Here is a 446-nt window from a genome sequence, read left to right as displayed (position 1 = left end):
GGGGCCGGGAAATGAGAAAAGCATGCCAGCATGCCTAGAGCGTCTCTGCTCCCCGGGGGGCGCGGGCTCACACGGGGATGGGTCCTGACCGGGTGCACCAACGAGCGGGACGGAGGAGAGAGAGGGGGCGCAGCCGGGGCACCAGGGGCGAAAAAGTTCCCGGATGCCAGCCGGCCTACCGGCCATCAGCTCCCTTTTCCAACCTCAGGCCAGAGCACATTCGACTTTGCTCCAGGCGCCCGAGGCAGGGGGCTCCGTCCCTCGGACACGCAAGCCTGGCTCGGGCATCCGCGGCGGAAGATAGCCTCAAGTGATGCCAGACACATTCCCCTCCATCCACTTGCCCTCACCAATAGTTCGACCCAACTCCCCATCGTTGTGGTGCGGCTCCCCTCCCCCTCCCCTCCCCCCCCCCATCTCCCTGCCTGTCTTTTGCTCGTTCGCTC

The 446-nt window shown here is 66.1% G+C and overlaps 1 protein-coding gene across 1 annotated transcript in view; it reads left to right on the top strand.

Annotated features, from left to right (window-relative positions):
* Positions 1 to 65: 65 nt before the first annotated feature.
* The window catches only part of H696_02476 (capping protein (actin filament) muscle Z-line, beta), a 3,299-nt gene continuing 2,918 nt past the window's right edge, over positions 66 to 446 (top strand). Inside the window, exon 1 of the mRNA XM_009496388.1 lies at positions 66 to 381. Within this exon, the coding sequence (XP_009494663.1) occupies positions 314 to 381 (68 nt within the window). The 5' untranslated portion in view covers positions 66 to 313. The remainder of the gene's footprint in view (positions 382 to 446) is intronic.

Source organism: Fonticula alba, assembly GCF_000388065.1.
Source record: "Fonticula alba strain ATCC 38817 unplaced genomic scaffold supercont2.3, whole genome shotgun sequence".
Taxonomy (NCBI): Eukaryota; order Rotosphaerida; family Fonticulaceae; genus Fonticula; species Fonticula alba.
This window is presented reverse-complemented; position numbering and strand designations above follow the sequence as displayed.